The sequence below is a fragment of the Bufo bufo genome, chromosome 1, assembly GCF_905171765.1.
Source record: "Bufo bufo chromosome 1, aBufBuf1.1, whole genome shotgun sequence".
Classification (NCBI taxonomy): Eukaryota; Metazoa; Chordata; class Amphibia; order Anura; family Bufonidae; genus Bufo; species Bufo bufo.
Window position 1 is genome coordinate 253,697,615 of NC_053389.1, and position 16,720 is coordinate 253,714,334.

A 16,720-nucleotide genomic window follows, 5' to 3' on the forward strand; every position below is an offset into this window, starting at 1 on the left:
GAACTCCAACTTTAGTAGTTTTGCAAGCAGAGACAATATTGGAAATGCAGTTCCTTAGCATACAGTCGATTTTGCAATTCGGTCGATGCAGGCAATTCAGTTATAGCAGGGTAATTACAGAGTGTTGAACACAGGACTTGCAGCACAGGAGCTTGCACTCTAATTCTGTCTGATCCTGGAAAATAGCATATCTTCACCAAGGTCCATTAACCTAATTCTGGCTTTATATCCTTGGCTATGGCTTTAATAAGTACCTCCTCTGTCTTTCTGAGTACCTCTGGCTTTCCTGATCTTTGCCTCTGTCTCTCTCAGCTGCTGGAAACTTCCTCAGGTTCTTTATCTAACATATTCCTGTTTCTGCATATGGGGATTCAGGAGGGAATCTTCTCCTGGACAGCAGGCTTCAGGCCTGGGCTTGTCTCAGACATTGTCTAATCTCCAACTGTAGATTACAGACACTAGACTCCGTCTGCCTTGCACTTCCCTGTCTGGCCTTATATAAACTAGGGCTCTCTAGCTCCCTCTAGCGACTAGAAGCTGGAATGACACCCCTGCAGGCCTGTACATGCAAGTTTCACAGTAACAGGGAAATACATAACATTACATTACATGACATTTTATAAAACTGACATATACCAACTTCTCCATAATTAAGGAGGGACGACAGCACACCAAGTGACACTTTGGTAGTGACGGGTATTACAGTTCCCGTACACTACATACCCCACTGCTTTAAGCTGAGTACGCCCTCGTACTCCATCATGGGTCGCCCAACTGGAATCTCTACCTGAAATAGAAAATAGAGACATGCAGGCATACATACATGTAATTCATCTGCATTTACATTTACATCAGGTCCAATTGGCAAAGGTGAAGGGTAGTGACAAGGGGCGTCGTTCTCTTCTCTCAGGATAGTGAATGGAACGGGGGTGCTGACCTGGCACAGCGTAACATTATAACCAGGATAGTCCATGACAATGAATAAGTCCATGATAAAACAGTAGAAAACGGTATAAAAGTTCTTGGAGGCTCAAATAACAAACATGAGTCCGTACCCAGGTTATTTCTTATTAATCACAGAGGCTCTCATGCGGTGGAGTCCATCTCTGGGCACATTACTTTTAAAAGAATAAGAATCTCAGAGGCTCAGGTACTTTTGAGTCTGTCTCCGGGCACGGTTCCTTAGTATGAAGTTGCACAATAAACGGACAGCAAAGACAAGTGCTGTAATACCCCTGATCAACCTAAAAAGGGGGTGAAGGGTAAAAGGTGCAACAAAGGAACAGGCACAACTTGGCGTGGGTAGCAAAAGCAGGCAGGAGGTTCTGGAAACAAACGTGGCCTTGCTGACTTTGTAATTTCAGTGGTCAACACCTACCACTGAGCCGTGGACAAACTAGCAGCCGCAACAAAGGACCAGAAACACAGGACTCCTGTCCCGAAAGGGTGAACATCACTTCTGATGAAATCAATCAAAGGCCTAGCAGGCTGATTCACAGTGAAATATTGTAATCACTTGGCCCCGCGGGCAAATATCGTCTGTAGTAGTCCTCTACAGGAGGATGGGCCCACATAACAGTGTCAGGGGGCAGCTGTAGAGTAAAGGGGCCCCTAATAGGTATTGGCCCCATAGGCCTAGGGGTGAACCCTCTGATGGACTGTGCCGGCCCTGGCATGATCACTGCAGGGTGTGACGTGCTTGGCACCGCCGCAGCAAGCGGTCCGGTGCTCTGGGTGCAGCAGTTTACGGCAATCGCGGGTCCGGTCTGGGACACTGACGGAGCGGTGGCAACAGAAGGCGGTTTACGGGTGGTGACAGGCACCCTTACCTCATCCTTCCTCGGCGGTGTCTGGATCCTGGCGGTGTATGTCTTGCGCAACTCCCGCAACTTCTCCTCCAGCCGGACGATCTGCTCACCGATGCTCTCTGTGTCGGAGTCGCTGTCTTCTGCTGGCGCCGCCGGCGCAGGTACAGTCACCGATGACGCGGACTCGGCCTCTGCAGGTTCTGGCGATGCGTCTGGTCTCCGTCCCATCCGGATGTTCTGGAAGGTAGCACTAAGTCCTCTTAACTGCTCCAGCTCAGATATTGTCTTCTCCCGACGAGGCAGCTCGGGGGAAGGGTAAGGGCTCACCCATTTTTCCAACACGGTTGGCTGCCAGAAGACGTTTGGCCCAATGAAGGAGCTCCGCTCCTGAAAGGCGTGATGGGCCGGCTCTGGAGAGCGTTCCGGTTCTCGCTCGCAGCCAGAGTAGTCTTCTCTTTCTTCTGCCTCCCAGTCCTCAGGTGCTCGCTTGGGACGGGTCACAGCAGTCGCATAAGGGCCTCGTAGGCTCTCGGCAGGGGTGTACTCCACTTCCTCTCCCTCGCGGAGGCTGTGCTGGTACGAAGGGAGGTAGTCTCTTTTGACAGACCTTCGATTAACATAGAGGTCTCTGCCAGTTAGATAGTCCTGAATAAACCCGTAGCCACGGGGTTTGTCAAACGATAGCACCACTCCCTTTCTCCTTTCCAGGCGGGGTTAGGTGTGCGTATGCTTCTCATGTATGGTCTTGGTTAGTTCCTCATAGACGATTTTAGTCTTTGTATTCCGCTTTATAGCGGCCTCTCGGATCTCCGCCATCAGGGAGGACCATTTAAAAGATGGTTGGAAAAAGTCCCTCCACGAGCCATAGTAGGGCTCGGGTTCTTTCTCCCTTGGGCGGCAGGCGGGTTGCTCCGGTCCCGGAGCGTAGGCCGGTGGAGCCTCTTCTAGCTCTACACCGATGTCAGTCATCTTTTCAATTTCAGGTGCGGACGCTGCAGCAACACTCTGCTCACAATCCAACATGCTCGATCCTTCTGAGGAGAGCGATAGGGTCGCGTCAATTAGAGTAGCCAGCTCCTCCCATTGCACTGGGAGGCCGCCCCCCAGGTATTCTAGTATAGGGAAGGCGGTGTCCATACTGGCAGACATGCAAATGTCCAGATAAGCCGTGGCGCCTGCCCTTGACCTTCTTCCCGCTTTTTCCTCAGAAAGGCGCCAATTTTTCCCGCCTTTTCGGGATGAAGGTGACGCAGCAGTAAATTCAGCAAGCTCAGCGGCCATCTTTAGGTACAAACGCTGTCTATTCACTGACGGCAAGCAGGAATGTTTAAAGTCCACAAAACCACACTCCAATGCGGCGATTTTCTTCCTCTGTGCAGCGCAATACTGCACAGCTCTTTTTAGAGTTTTTTGGTACACTTTGGGTATGATTTTCAGTCCACAAAGTCCACTTGAATAAAACAGGCAAATTGTCACTTTGGTCACAGGGCAACTGTATAAGGCACAAAGTTCACGCTTCTTGCACTATAAAGCGTGCGTATCCTGTTTGTGACGCCAAAAGAGAAGTGCAGCGTACTCAAGTTGTGTGTAGTAGGTGTTTCTGGGTGATGTAGTGCAATATACACTAACCTGGTACAGCTGACTCTCTGCAAGGGCAGGTATAGGTAGAAATAGTTCGTGACGCCAGTGCCAAGTAAACGGTGGCACGCCGTTTGCGGATGCAGGAATAAATTGAGGAAACGTGGTCTTAAAACAGAACTCCAACTTTAGTAGTTTTGCAAGCAGAGACAATATTGGAAATGCAGTTCCTTAGCATACAGTCGATTTTGCAATTCGGTCGATGCAGGCAATTCAGTTATAGCAGGGTAATTACAGAGTGTTGAACACAGGACTTGCAGCACAGGAGCTTGCACTCTAATTCTGTCTGATCCTGGAAAATAGCATATCTTCACCAAGGCCCATTAACCTAATTCTGGCTTTATATCCTTGGCTATGGCTTTAATAAGTACCTCCTCTGTCTTTCTGAGTACCTCTGGCTTTCCTGATCTTTGCCTCTGTCTCTCTCAGCTGCTGGAAACTTCCTCAGGTTCTTTATCTAACATATTCCTGTTTCTGCATATGGGGATTCAGGAGGGAATCTTCTCCTGGACAGCAGGCTTCAGGCCTGGGCTTGTCTCAGACATTGTCTAATCTCCAACTGTAGATTACAGACACTAGACTCCGTCTGCCTTGCACTTCCCTGTCTGGCCTTATATAAACTAGGGCTCTCTAGCTCCCTCTAGCGACTAGAAGCTGGAATGACACCCCTGCAGGCCTGTACATGCAAGTTTCACAGTAACAGGGAAATACATAACATTACATTACATGACATTTTATAAAACTGACATATACCAACTTCTCCATAATTAAGGAGGGACGACAGCACACCAAGTGACACTTTGGTAGTGACGGGTATTACAGTTCCCGTACACTACAGCGGCATGGGGGAACGATTTGAGGGAAAGGCTGACTGACTTGGGGGAGGGGGAAGGTCTTATCAAAATGCTATGTCACTGTGCAGCATTTTTTGTCCGGATCCCCATTACAGTCAGTGGGCATCCATCTATGACAAATGCAGCCAGTGAACTCCGGCAGTCTGTTCCTCCACCGGAACAAACTGCCGGAGTTCACAACATAACCTTAGATACACTTTTTGGCAGAAGAACAGCCTGCTGGAGTATACCGTATTGGGTATAGCCGGATACAACCAGCTACAGTCAGGTCCATAAATATTGGGACATTGACACAATTCTAACATTTTTGGCTCTATACACCACCACAATGGATTTGAAATAAAACGGACACTGACCAGCAGGATGGTATTCGTCCTAGGAAGAATCGCTGAGGATGTCGTCAGTTTTGCCAGGAGGTTTTGCAGGACTGTAAAGTGAAGTAATCTTACAGTTCTTACAGGGGATCTTTATCCTTATTAGGAAACTCTTGAAGCTAATGCTGCTAGAAAAGAAAGATTTGTGAGAAGTGCTCTCTCTACCTATGCCTTAATATTTTACACTATGTTTGATATATGTTTTTATTTCTATCTATGTCTTATTTTTTTGTTTTTCTTTGTCTCAACTGTTTCTCCGGGGCTAGAAGGTAATTACAGTAGTTATCTGCCTGATATCACATGCGGAAAAAAGTGAAGTCGTTATGAGTTATGAAGGAAAGCACTAGAGGTAGATTTATGGTGCCCCTTGCTCTGGAAATGTTTTGGTTCATCGGGGTTGGTTATAGAAGGGAGGGAGGGGGGGGTAAAGGGTATTGTTTTCTATGGGGGTTCAGTTGGTCACTGGCAAATTACTGTCTCAGAGAGATCTCTAAATTATGCTCATGATGATAAAAATTATATCGTGGAATGTTAAGGGACTACGCTCCCCGCAGAAGCGTAACATGATCCTGAAAAGATTAAAGCATTTAAGGGCTGATATTGCAATGCTCCAAGAAACCCACTTATTAGAAAGTGATTTCAGTCGTATGAAAAAATACTGGGTAGGAAAAGTTGTGGGCTCCCAAGCAGTGCAGCACAAGGCAGGGGTACTGTTCCTATTGCATAAAAATTTAGCTTACGACATTCTTGGAGTGGAATCGGACGACTCGGGGCGATGGTGTACATTGCATATAAGTACGGGTTCAGGAGAAATTAAACTGCACAACGTTTATGGCCCTAATGGAGATAATAAGCGTTTTTTTGCTGACTTAGCAATGAGAATAAATAGGGATACGGTGCCCAAACAACTAATTGGCGGTGATCTAAATACGGTAGTCAATATGAGGGAGGATAGGAGGCGTATCAGTAAAAGTACGGAACTCACACATGTCCATGACAAAGTGCTGGAGCCCTTCCTGAGAGATACAGCTATGACAGATATATGGAGAATAGCTAATCCGGATGACAGAGATTTTACTTTTTTTTCACCTCCACATGATTCCTGGTCCAGGATCGACTATTTTTTGGTTTCAGACTCCCTGAAGCCGAGAGTTTTAGATCCAAGGATCCATGATATGGTGATATCAGACCATTGTCCGATTTCTATAGTGATTTCTGAAGTTCAGCCAAAATGCCAGGATATCATCTGGAGGTTTCCCTCTTATTTGTATAATGATGAAAGTTTTACTGAGGTTCTTAAGGGGTGGCTTTTGGAATATAGGGGGGATAACATATCTAGCGTAGGGAATTCGTCACTATTCTGGGACACGGCTAAAGCCGTTCTTAGGGGTAGGATTATAGCTTATGTAAGGGGTCTAAAGAAGAAAATCTCAGATCAGCTCCAGAAACTTGGGTCTTCCCTACGAATGGCCTATACAGCTTATCAAACAAACATGACCCCACAAAATAGGGAAGCTTGGCACCTAGCTAAGAGGGAGTACGAGATATGGTATGAAAGGAAAGTTAAGTGCGATATGTCCAATTTGGAGAATAGATATTTCAGAGGAGGGAATAAGTCAGGGAAAATGTTGGCTAACCTCATTAAAAACTCTAGGAGCCAGGCACATATTTTAAAAATAGCGGATTCTGGGGGGGTTATTCATGATAAACCCGAGAAAATAGCTGCTGTTCTGGGTGAATACTATAGAGATCTATATAGTGACCCGGGTCCCAAGGTCCCTTTGTCATCCTTTCTCTCCAGGTGTATGAAGATGCCTACCCTCACAGCCACTCAGCTGGAGACATTGAACTCCCCAATATCTGAGGATGAGGTATGCATAGCCATTAAAGGTCTACATTTACATAAGGCTCCGGGGCCGGATGGATACACGGGAGAGTTTTATAAGATGCTGGGAGGCGAACTGAAAGCCCTGCTGGCAGCGGTGTTCAATGGAGTTTTGACGGGTTCACCGTTGTCAGCGGTGGATAATTTAGCATATATTAAATTAATTCCCAAGCCAGGAAAAGATGTTTTGAGCCCCTCCTCATATCGCCCAATATCATTAATTAACGTGGACCTTAAGTTGGTGGCGAAGATTATGGCAGATAGACTCTCTTCTTTTATGCCGGGTTTGGTGTCTCCTTCTCAGTCTGGATTTGTTAAGGGTAGGGCGGCTGTTACCAACATTAGAAAGGTGTTGGCGGTGTTGGATGCGGTTCAGTGTGGCACCTGTCTTTCTCCGCGTCCGTCGCTTTTTGCGATAGACGCGGAGAAGGCTTTTGACAATGTCAGATGGGACTGGCTAGATGAAATTTTGAATCAAATGGGTTTCAGTGGCCCAATTCGTACCTTCATTTCGGCACTTTATACGTCTCCCAGGGCTAGAATAGCAATTCCGGGCTTTATGTCTCCTCCCTTCCCATTGTGTAGGGGAACACGTCAGGGGTGTCCTCTCTCCCCGCTATTGTTCAATCTGACATTAGAGCCACTAGCTCGTATGTTAGAGGGGGGAGATGTCTTTAGAGGAATCAAAGTGGGGAAAAGGGAAATATATACATCTCTATTTGCAGACGATGTTTTGTTGTTTATGGCCGACCCCTTGGAAGATATGGAGAAAGTCCTGAGCCTCCTGGATTCTTTTGGGCCAGTGTCAGGTTTTAAAATAAACAGAGACAAATGCGTGTTATTGCCGCTTAAGCCATTGAAAAGCAGAGGGGCATCTCCGATAACGTGTGAAGGCATCAAGATTAGTGACTCCCAGATCACCTACTTGGGAATAAATATAGGAAAATCCCCTTCTACCCTTTATAATTTGAACTTCCTCCCAATTTTTAAAAAAATTAAGAGTGACCTAGGTAGATGGCAGAGCCTCCCGTTGTCCCTGTCAGGAAGGAGCCATTTAATAAAAATGATATGTTTCCCTAGATTGTTGTACCCCTTACAAACAATCCCACTACTCTTGAAGCACTCTAATATCAATGACCTTCATTCAATATTTATTAAGTTTCTGTGGTCAGGTAGGAAATCTCGTATTGCCTTGAAAAAATTAATGCTGCCTAGGGAATTGGGTGGGCTAAATGTACCAGATGTTAGAATCTATAACCTGGCATGTCTTCTGAGGCATGGATTGGATTGGGTACATGGCACGGGTCATTTCTCTAATTTTGACATAGAGTCGCAATTGGCTCACCCCTGGCCACTAACAAATCTGCTTCACACCAGAAGGCAGGCCTTGCCACAGTCGCTGAAGAACTCATCTATACTGCGTGATACGATGATAGCTTGGAGGGAGGCACGTAAGCTAGCTAAGATGCCTTATCTGGCCTCCAGAGTAATGGGGCTTTGGCAACATCCTGAATTCCCGCAAGGGGTCTCAAACAAGATGTTTCAGACATGGAAATCGAGAGGTATAAAAACTCTGCTTGACCTTCTCCATGTAGAGGAAAAAAGGTATCTCACCTTTCCAGAATTAAGACAAAAATATAACCTGGGCGAGTCTCACATGCTCCCCTTCCAGCAAGTATATTTTTTTTGTAGGGAAAGGTTGAGGGATGTCACGAGTGAATGTGCAGGTAATTTCTTGATCTTCTCTTTGGGAGCCAGTAAAAATAGACTTTCCATATCACATATATATAGAGTATTGCGTGAATCAGGCAACAAAACCTCGGCAAAGGTCCTTTTTAAGAAGTGGGAAAAGATGCTGAATATATCTGTAGCACCTGAAAAAATCTTGCAGGGGTGGCTTAGGGTGTGCAGAGCTGTTCCTTGTGAAGTGTGGCGAGAGTCTCACCTGCGATTGATTCATTCGGCCATCTATGCCTTCACATTTCCCAGGAGACCGGGGGATTCGACTTACATTACTGCTTGCCCAAAATGTGCTTTGGAAAAAGCAGATTTAACGCACTGTGTTTGGTTATGCCCGCAAGTGCAGAAATTTTGGAAGCAGATAAAAATTTGGATTGAGGAAATTTGGAAATACGACATGAGAGTGGCTCCTGAGGTTATGCTCTTCCATGATTTCGAGGAGTCTCAACATTCTCCCCCCTTGATAGTGGATGCAGCTCTGGTGATTTCACTGAGATGTCTGCTGCAACGGTGGTTGAAGACAGAGATGCCTGGGCTACCTGATGTGAAGGCACAGATGGTGCATCTTATTTTTCTAGATAAACTGGACACCGAGTCAAATAAGGAAAAAAAAAACAAAGGGTTTTTTAAAAGGTGGAAATTGTTTATTACCAACAACTTTACACAGGAGGAAATTAAAAACATTATGCAGTCATTCAAATATACAGAGTGGTATAGTTTAGAAGCCCTCAAGGGCACCCTAGGGAAATTAGCCATCTAACCATCAAATGTTAGATGAGGGGAGTAAATCAGGTAGAAAACTAAAAGGACAGATGACATGAGATGTTAGAAAAGACAGATTAGGAAATCTAGGGGCAGTTTTTGCTGAAGTGACCTAGTTGGGTGGGAGGGGGGGGGGTGGGATATTTTTCATTTTCATTATTGTTTATGAAAAAGATAAAAATGATGTATCACCTTTACATTGAACTTGTATTCAAAGTCTTGTACTGTTTCTTTCTTATGTGGTGAAACAAATAAAACAATTGTTGAAATAAAACAAACAAGATGTGCTTTAACTGCAGACTGTCAGCTTTAATTTGAGGGTATTTACATCCTAATCAGGTGAACGGTGTAGGAATTACAACAGTTTGCATATATGCCTCCCACTTGCTCTGCCTAGCATACCCATGAGAAGCCCGATACGTCAACGGTAGTGAAGAAAATGCCCTTGCCCTGCACAATACAGCGCTGAGCAAGGGGAAGCATCGGAGCAAGAAGTGTTCCACTAAGACAAGCTAAATGGGTGAAGGGGAGCTTATGTCTGGGTTCAGCCCTGAACCAGGACAACCCCTTTACGTAAAATCAATGTATATAGAGTTATATAGCAGTTATATAGCTGTTTGCTTTATTTTTAACCATTAATATTATCACCTGTTGCCACCAGGAAACTGTCAACAAGAAGCTGTGGTCAGATCGTATTATTATTGTTTTACAGGGGCATATAAACATATTAAAGCCCTTCCCCCCAACACTCTTTAATAATGTAAATATCCAGTAAAGATCCTGTAATCCGTCCTAAATAGCTTTATGATATCGTATTTTTGTATGGAGGAGCTCCGTTTTTCAGATTTCATAAAATATATAATTCTGGCTGTATGAAGCCACCACTAGGAGAAGCTAAATGCCTACAGATTTATGTAGCGCTCATTGAACTCATTGGGAGCTGTATGATTCTGTATGCAGTAATCTCCACCTAGTGGTGGCTAAAAGCAGCTGCTCTGCTGCAATGACAGTGAAAAGGCAGTCCTGTAAGCAATTAGGTGGCAGCTCTCTTCCCAACACAGGCCTGAAAACATTTGCCTATGCCACTGGTTAGTCAGATATTTATGTGTAAATGAGCTGGCATACAGAGCCGATAGCATGCACAGCCAATTCAGAAAACTCTACCCTTGTGATCTCAAAGTACTAGCTACTGTGATAGAGTGTCTGGAGAAGTGGTGGATGGGGTATATGTTTGTCCAAGGTTCCTTACTTCATGGTTGCTTTTAATAAAACCATGAAGTGAGGAACCTTGGATAAACATATACCCCATCCACCACTTCTCCAGACACTCACACTACACATAAAGAAGAAGAATAAAGTCTGTCAACTGCAGTTAGCACAATCAGATGACAATGCATAATCATACTGATAATTGATAAGTGTACAACTGTCCTTGAAGGCGGTAGGCAGTATAAAGAAGACAACTCATTTCTAAATAGAAGTCACTGTAGAAGTCATCTGCAGCCACATGGGTTTAGGAAGAACTGATCAATGCCTTATGTAGGGTTATTCCTTAACTATTAATCTTTAGCGAGCTATAAGAAATATTTCCATAGTAATTCATACTCTGTTTCCGAAATACACATATTGCAGCATGAAGGGGCTCGGTGAAGGTGGCAGTGAAGGTGTGTAAGTGTCTGATGGGGTCACACAGCACATAAAAGGACAGCTGCCCGGCCTCATAGTCCAGACATATTCTGAATCTATCACTGGAGATCTTGTCAGGTAACTGGATCTCTTTACCGTCATGTCTCACTGAATACTGATTACTATAGCTCCTCAAACTCCAGGACTTGTTATTATCTCCAATGTATGACTGATCTCCTCTCCTGTCTATACTGGGATAACACATCCCCACCCTCCAATCCCCTGATCTACTGCTCTCCACATCCCAGTAATGTCGCCCTGAGGTAAATCTCCTGCTGCTCATCACCTGGTTCTGACTAATTAGTGTCCAGGTTGCAGTTTTCAGGTCGTCTGATATAAGGACATTATTACCAGCTGTGTTTACATCCAGTAATATGTCTCTAGGACCCTCCACATAGATCCCTCTCCTTATATCTGTTATTATGTCACATAATGTGTGTAATTTGTCTGAGATCACAGCCACATCCAGATCCCCTACATCATGGAGACATCTATTTATGTCTTCATCACCTCCCTCCTCCTCAGTATCACACAAGTCACCTGTATCTGGTTCCTGTAAGACAGTCAGTGGATCAGTCATGTTACACATCTCCTCAATGTGTCTCATCTTCCCGGACAGCTCGTCCTTCTTTATTTCCAGCTTTTTCATCAGAGCAGAGAGTAAGATTGACTCTTCCTTTTCCTGCCTGGAGATCTCACTCAGGACCCTCTTCTCCAGGTTGTCCAGTCTTCTCCTGATGTCTGTAAACAGGGCAGTGACTCTCTCTGCTTCTCCAGATGCTTTTTCTTGAGCTTTTCTCCTGCGCTCCTCCAGGTTCTGGACTCTTTCCTCAGTCTCCTCTCGCTTTGTGGACAGTTTCTGGAAAATATTTCTCAGTTTCCCTTTCTTATTCTCAGAGGCCTCGTCCAGCATCTCCACCCGATGTCCCTGATGTTCTCCAACTAAACTGCAGGACACACAGATACAAGCAGAGTCCTTGGTGCAGTAATACTTTAAGACCTCCTTATGGACAGAACATTTCCTGTTCTCCAGGGAAGTGCTGGGGTCAGATAAGACGTGTTCTGATGACTTGCTGTGAACTCTCAGGTGTTTCTCACACAGAGAAGCCTCACACATCAGACAGGATTTAACAGCAGGTACAGGAGAGTCCACACAGTAAGTGCACAAGATCCCGCTGATCTCCACTGGATCTGGCTGAGTAAACAGGAAATGTTCAGCTACATTATGAAGATTTATGTTCTTCATCAGTGCAGGCCGCTCCTGAAACTCTTCTCTACATTCAGGACAGGTATAAACCCCAGACTCGTCCTGTGTATCCAGTACACGATCAATACAGACCCGGCAGAAGTTGTGTCCACATCTCAGCATTACAGGATCCTTAAAAATACATAAACAGATGGAGCAGAGAAGCTCGTCTTTCAGATCAGCAGACGCCATGGCTGAGAGAAGAAGGAAGAAATGAAACTGAAAGTGCTTCACTTCGGATAAACAGCAAAATTGTAGTCACACCCATTCACTTAACCCCATAAAGGTACAGCAATATATGTTTTTCTTTATGTTCTGAGAGCCGTTACTTTTTAATTTTTCTGTCAGTGTAACCATATGAGGGCTACATTATTACAGGACAAGTTGTATTTGATAATGCCACCATTTTGGGTACATATTCTGCACAGCCATATTTCACCTTAAAGGGAACCTGTCACTGGGATTTTGTATATAGAACTGAGGACATGGGTTGCTAGATGGCAGCTAGCACATCCGCAATACCCAGTCCCCATAGCTCTGTGTGCTTTTATTGTGTAAAAAAACTATTTGATACATATGCAAATTAACCTGAGATGTGTCCTGTAAGTGAGATGAGTCAGGGACAGGACTCCTCTCAGGTTAATTTGCATATGTATCAAATCAGTTTTTTTACACAATAAAAGCACACAGAGCTATGGGGACTGGGTATTGCAGATGTGCTAGCAGCCATCTAGCAACCCATGTCCTCAGCTCTACACACAAAATCCCGGTGACTGGTTCCCTTTAAGGACCAGGCCATTTTTTGCAAATCTGACCAGTGTCACTTTAAGTGGTGATAACTTTAAAACGCTTTTACTTATCCAGGCCGTTCTGAGATTGTTTTTTCGTCACATATTGTACTTCATGACACTGGTAAAATGAAGTAAAAAAAAATCTTTTTTATTTATAAAAAAAATACCAAATTTACCAAAAATTTCGAAAGAATTGCAAATTTCCAAGTTTCAATTTCTCTACTTCTATAATACATAGTAATACCTCCAAAAATAGTTATTACTTTACATTCCCCATATGTCTACTTCATGTTAGGATCATTTTGGGGATGACATTTTATTTTTGGGGGATGTTACAAGGCTTAGAAGTTCAGAAGTAACAAAACAACTTTTTAAGGACCAGTTCAGGTCTGAAGTCACTTTGTGAGGCTTACATAATAGAAACCACCTAAAAATGACCCCATTCTAGAAACTACACCCCTCAAGGTATTTCAAACTGATTTTACAAACGTTGTTAACCCTTTAGGTGTTCCACAAGAATTAATGGAAAATAGAGATAGAATTTACAATTTCAAAATTTCACTTTTTTGGCAGATTTTCCATTTTAATATTTTTTTTCCAGTTATAAAGCAAGGGTTAACAGCCAAACGAAGCTCACTATTTATGGCCCTGATTCTGTAGTTTACAGAAACACCCCATATGTGGTCTTAGGCTACTTTCACACTAGCGTTCGGGGCTCCGCTTGTGAGCTCCGTTTGAAGAGTCTCACAAGCGGCCCCGAACGCATCCGTACTGCCCTAATGCATTCTGAGTGGATGCGGATCTGGCAGCATTCAGCCTCCGCTCCGCTCAGCAGGCGGACACCTGAACGCTGCTTGCAGCGTTCGGGTGTCCTCCTGGCCGTGTGGAGGCAAACGGATCCGTCCAGACTTACAATGTAAGTCAATGGGGACGGATCCGTTTGAAGTTGACACAGTATGGCTCAATTTTCAAACGGATCCGTCCCCCATTGACTTTCAATGTAAAGTCTGGATGGATCCGTCTGAACTACTTTCACACTTAGAATTTTTTTTAAACTATAATGCAGACAGATCCGTTCTGAACGGATCCAAACGTCTGCATTATAGGAGCGGATCCGTCTGTGCAGACATCAGACGGACCCGCTCTGAACGCAAGTGTGAAAGTAGCCTTAAACTGCTGTACTGGCAGGGCCGGCCTTTGGGGTGTGCGGGCTGTGCGGCCGCACAGGGCGCCATAGCAACAGGGGCGCTGGGCGGCCGACAGCCCGCAGTGAACTAAGTCTGTACTCTACTCACGATTATTCTGCGACTGTCTGCAGGCAGCCGACTAACACAGCGCTCAAAGCGCACGGTCCGGACAATTGAGTGAGGAGGGGGCGGGGCCCGCGGCCGCTCTGAGCTCCGCTCTGCTGCCTGGCTGGCCTGTCTGTCTCTTTAAGAGAGCAGACCAGTGGCTGCTAGAGCGTAACTGACGCACAGGCACGTCTTCTCTTTTGACGTTGCCACTGAGCTCCGCCCCCCAGAGAGAAGACGGAGCGTGCCCGAGCGCCAGCCAGCAGCCACAGCAAGGAAGCAGCACTACAATTGTAGTGTACGGGGACTGTAATGCCCGTCACTACAAAAGTGTCACTTGGTGTGCTGTCGTCCCTCCTTAATTATGGGGAAGTTGGTATATGTCATCTTTATAAATTGTCATGTAATGTAATGCTATGTATTTCCCTGTTACTGTGACACTTGCATGTACAGGCCTGCTAGGGGTGTCATTCCAGCTTCTAGTCACTAGAGGGAGCTAGAGAGCCCTAGTTTATATAAGGCCCAGTCAGGGAAGCAAAAGTCAGTCTAGTTTAGAGCTCAGAAGTTTCTAGAGCCTGAGGAAGCTGAGAGGGAGACAGAGGCAAAGCGCAGAAAAGCAAGAGGTACTCAAGATAACAGAGGAGGTACTTTATAAAGAGAGAACCAAGGATATACGCCAGAGTTAAGGTATTGGGCCTTGGAGAAGATTTTCTATGTCCCAGGATCAGTCAGAAATAGAGTGCAAGCTCCTGTACTGCAAGTCCTGTGTTTCACACTCTGAAGTCACCTTGCTTAATCTGTATTGCCTGCATCGACCGTATTGAAAAATCAACTGTATGCAAAGGAACTGTGCTTCCATTAATGTCTCTATATGGAAACTACTAAAGTTGGAGTTTTGTTTTAACATCACGTGGTTCCTCAGTTATTCCTGCTATCAGCAAACGGCGTGCCACCGTTTAAATGGCACTGGCGTCACGAACATTTTCTACCATCACCTGCCTTTGCAGAGAGTCAGCCGTCTCAGGTTAGTGTCTATTGCACTACAACACCCAGGAACACTATCACACACAACTTGAGTACGCTGCACCTCTCTTTTGGCGTCATGAACAGGATACGCACGCTTTCTAGTGCAAGAAGCGTGAACTTTGTGCCTTATACAGTTGCCCTGTGACCAAAGTGACAAATTGCCTGTTTATTTAAAGTGGACTTTGTGGACTGAAAATCATACCAAAAGTGTTCCTAAAACCTCTAAAAAGCGCTGTGCAGTGTTGCGCTACCAAGAGGAAGAAAATCGCCACATTGGAGTGTGGTTTTGTGGACTTTTTACAATCCTGCTTGCTGTCAGTGAATGGACAGCGTTTTGCTAAAGATGGCCACCGGCCGCCTGGAGTAAAGTTTCCCGCGCTGCTGAGGACCTTCGTGGGCGGATCCCTGCAAAGACACAGAGAATCCCGCCCCTCGTCATCATCGCACCGCCGCGGCCCTGCTTCTTCTACGTCACCGCATACTCAGGACGTCCGGAATCTCTCGAGACTTGGACTGCGCAAACCCGGCGATACCGGTAAGAACTTGTAACCGGAGGGAAGGGGATTGTTCCGACCCCTTTAGTCGCCAGCGGCCATATCTCAATAGACTACCATGTCAGAACCGGGAGTGCCTGAGCAGCCGGCCCCGGGAGAGCTTGCGGCTCCTAATCATCCTACAGCCCCCAGCATGATGCCCTTTACCATGCCTTACTATTTCGGGGCCCCATGGTTCCCCCGCTACAGAGGAGAGACCCATACCCTAAGGGACTTTAAAGAAAAGTTGCTGGCATTATTCAAACTGTACCCCATAAATGCCGACCAGCAAATGGAAATGCTGCTAGCGCAGCTGGAGGGAGCTGCCCGCAGGGAGGTATTATCCTGACCTGCTACTGAGCGGAGTACTCTAGAACAGATATTCACCCGCCTCAGGGCCACTTTGGAAACTAGGACTGCCTCAGAGATAAAGATGCACTTCTTTGGCAAGAAACAGAAGTCCGGTGAGTCCCTCCGTGACTATGCCCTATCACTTCAGGAGGCTTTAGGGGCTGTAATTCAGATAGATCCCAAAGAGGCTGATAACCAGGACCAGACCCTGAGGGAACAATTTATCAACGGGGTGTCTAGTGAACAAATAAGGACCCAATTAAAGATGCTGTCCGCCCAGCACCCTAACAGTACCTTTCTGGACTTTAAAGAACTGGCTATAAAAATTCTGGGGTCCGCAGTATCTCCTGAGTTGAGCACCCCACCTGAGTCATCAACCTGCAGGCCAAAACCGCTTATCACTAACCGAGCTGAGGCCGGCCAAGCTGTTCAAGTGTCAACTACTGATACTATTGCCATGCTGACAGAGCAGGTAAATCACCTCACTAAAAGTCTAGAGAAAGTGTGCAGAAAAATAGAGGAATGGGAAAAACCCATAATGACAGAAGAAGAATTCCTGTCACCTCCTAGGCCGTTCCCACCTCCTTACCAAGAGACTCACCCCAGGGATCCTGGGAGGCGTAATAGAGATCGCAAGCGGCCCGTGTGTACATACTGCAAAAAGCTGGGACACACAGAATCCACGTGCTGGCAGTTAAACGGGCAACCCCTGAGGCTGAGGACCACCCCTCGGG

The 16,720-nt window shown here is 45.6% G+C and overlaps 1 protein-coding gene across 1 annotated transcript; it reads right to left on the bottom strand.

Moving 5' to 3' along the window:
* Positions 1 to 10,613: 10,613 nt before the first annotated feature.
* LOC121003154 (E3 ubiquitin/ISG15 ligase TRIM25-like) lies at positions 10,614 to 12,221 on the bottom strand. The gene has a single exon (XM_040434815.1). It carries the CDS (start codon positions 12,183 to 12,185, stop codon positions 10,614 to 10,616), a length of 1,572 nt encoding a protein of 523 aa, XP_040290749.1. The 5' UTR covers positions 12,186 to 12,221.
* Between the last annotated feature and the right edge of the window lie 4,499 nt (positions 12,222 to 16,720).